The 2257-nt window shown below is 33.6% G+C and overlaps 1 protein-coding gene across 1 annotated transcript in view; it reads right to left on the bottom strand.

Annotated features, from left to right (window-relative positions):
- LOC110442301 (RING finger protein 32-like) overlaps positions 1-2257 on the bottom strand; it is a 26444-nt gene that overhangs the window by 13477 nt on the left and 10710 nt on the right. Inside the window, exon 3 of the mRNA XM_021485832.1 lies at positions 798-884. Within this exon, the coding sequence (XP_021341507.1) occupies positions 798-884 (87 nt within the window). The remainder of the gene's footprint in view (positions 1-797; positions 885-2257) is intronic.

The raw sequence follows: 2257 nt of genomic DNA, 5'->3' as shown, positions 1-2257 counted from the left end.
TTTGTCCTTGTCTTTTTTTCATCCTCTGTCTTATTTTCTTTCTATTAACCTTTCCTTTTTCTGCTTTCCTTATACAAATGCAATGTAAATGTAAATATTGGAAAAATGTATTAAAATGACAATCGATAATTGTGTGTGTGAAAGTGGAAGTGAGATTAGTGTGTGTGAGATTTTCAGCTATTACAAATGTACTTTGCATTGTATAAAAAAAAAATCTGAAAAATAAAACAAATACAAAAAAAAAGTTAAGGTAAGGATAAGAGCACAAGTAGTTTAGAAAAGGTTAGAGTGAAAACATAAGTAACTTGTAGAGGGGAGAGGGGGGATGAAAATGAAACTGAGGGATAGCCCCCACAAGCATTGAGTCTTACCTAGGGACAGCAGCTTTGGAACTTTTAATGGATCCAGAAAAGGTTAGTCAAAAAGGTTACAGTAATACTAAATGCAAGTAAGTTAGCAGGGTGTAATGTTAAACTGAAACTTGGGGACATATGCCCCCCAGCTAGCAGTGAGGCTTACCAAGGGAGAGCTTTGGAACTATTAATGGATCTACTACACACAGGTAAGTTAAAAAGTTGCCACAAATAAGGCCAGTAAGTTGGGGGGAAGTGATGTTAAATTGAAACGGAAGGATGCCCTCAAACAGCGGTGAGGTTTACCAAGGGAGAGTTTTGGAACTTTTAACGGATCTACTACACACAGGTAAGTTAAAAGGTTAAAGAAATAAGGCCAGTAAGTTGGGGGAAGTGATGTTAAATTAAAATTGAAGGATGCCCTCAAACAGTGGTGAGGCTTACCAAGGGAGAGCTTTGGAACTTTTAATGGATCCAGAACATATTCTTCATCTTCTTCTTTCTTCTTTGGTTTTGCTTTTTGACTTCTGTCTGAAAATAGAAAACAATTAGGAAAGAAAAGCAAAACCTACATGTAACTTACACATAACTAAAGATGAAATATACAAATTATGTGCAAATTTTACTTAATGTAAGCATCAATTTTGCCATGTTCTAATCAATGAAATGAAGGTCAGTGAGTGTGATAGACAGGTCAAGCCTGCTAGTCGTAGGCCATTTCAGTATGTATAAACTTTTCATTCAAAGTCATCATTTGGTGGATGTTGCAGTATCTGTGCTGTAGCATTTAAGTGAGGTGGCACTATAATTGATGTCGTTGGAAGCACAGTCCCACTACAAACAGAACACATTACATCTCCAGCACTCACGCAGACATACACACATAGGGAAATATTAGCCAGGTGGCATAGGACTAGTAGTTAACACCTGATAAGACAGCTCCTGCGAATTCCTCAAAATTGTATTGATTAATGAACATAATAATTGTATATCAGTGTACTGTAATTAAACTGCTTTAGAGTGGCGTATGTTAGCTGGATAAGGCGCTATATCAAATGCTGTATATTATTATTATCATTATTATCAAAATCAGTAATATAGCATCTAAATATTAAAATTGGTCTTTTATTAAACAAAATTTTAATGTGTAGTTACTATTTAAAGCTCATAAAGGTGATTTTCAAACATTTTCAATGTTGGGATAAACAGTGCACATACAGGAGGTTCCAAATACTGTAAAATCATAAATTTTCGTGGGACATCAAATTTTGTTTATTTCGTGGATAACAAAAATCCACAAAATTAAATCCCCACGAAAACACAAATTTGGTATGATATAGATAGGGAAAATCAGAAATCAGCAAAATATAATGTCCTTGAAACAGGCTAGTTTATGAAAACCACGAGATTTCAACCCCACAAAAATAAATGAATCTACAGTGTACTACAATCTGTGGAAGGTCATTTGCAGGGTGAGCTATGTAGCGTGCCAATATGTGAAAACAACCCAATATGTGAAAATAGGAAAAACTATATGGAATTCGTTAATTACTGTGTTTAAATTACTTATTATTAAAACTAACTTTAATGTGAACCATCTCAACTAATTAAATCCACTAATTAGCAAACAAAAGTTTTTTCACTTTTCACGAATTGGGTTGCACATGATAGGACAAATCCTATCAACCCAATATGTGAAAACATGAAAAAATGTTTTAAATTCCGTATTAACTATCTTTTTAATATTAATTATTCAAAGAAGCTCTAATGTGAACAATTTCCACTAATCAGATACACTAATTAGCCAAAATATACAAAGTTTTTTTTTCACTTTTCACGAATTGGGTTGCACATGATAGGACAAATCCTATCAACCCAATATGTGAAAACATGAAAAAATGTTT

The sequence above is a fragment of the Mizuhopecten yessoensis genome, unplaced genomic scaffold, assembly GCF_002113885.1.
Source record: "Mizuhopecten yessoensis strain PY_sf001 unplaced genomic scaffold, ASM211388v2 scaffold716245, whole genome shotgun sequence".
Taxonomy (NCBI): Eukaryota; Metazoa; Mollusca; class Bivalvia; order Pectinida; family Pectinidae; genus Mizuhopecten; species Mizuhopecten yessoensis.
The sequence above is the reverse complement of the archived record's forward strand: the minus strand, read 5'-3'. Positions and strand labels throughout refer to the sequence as shown.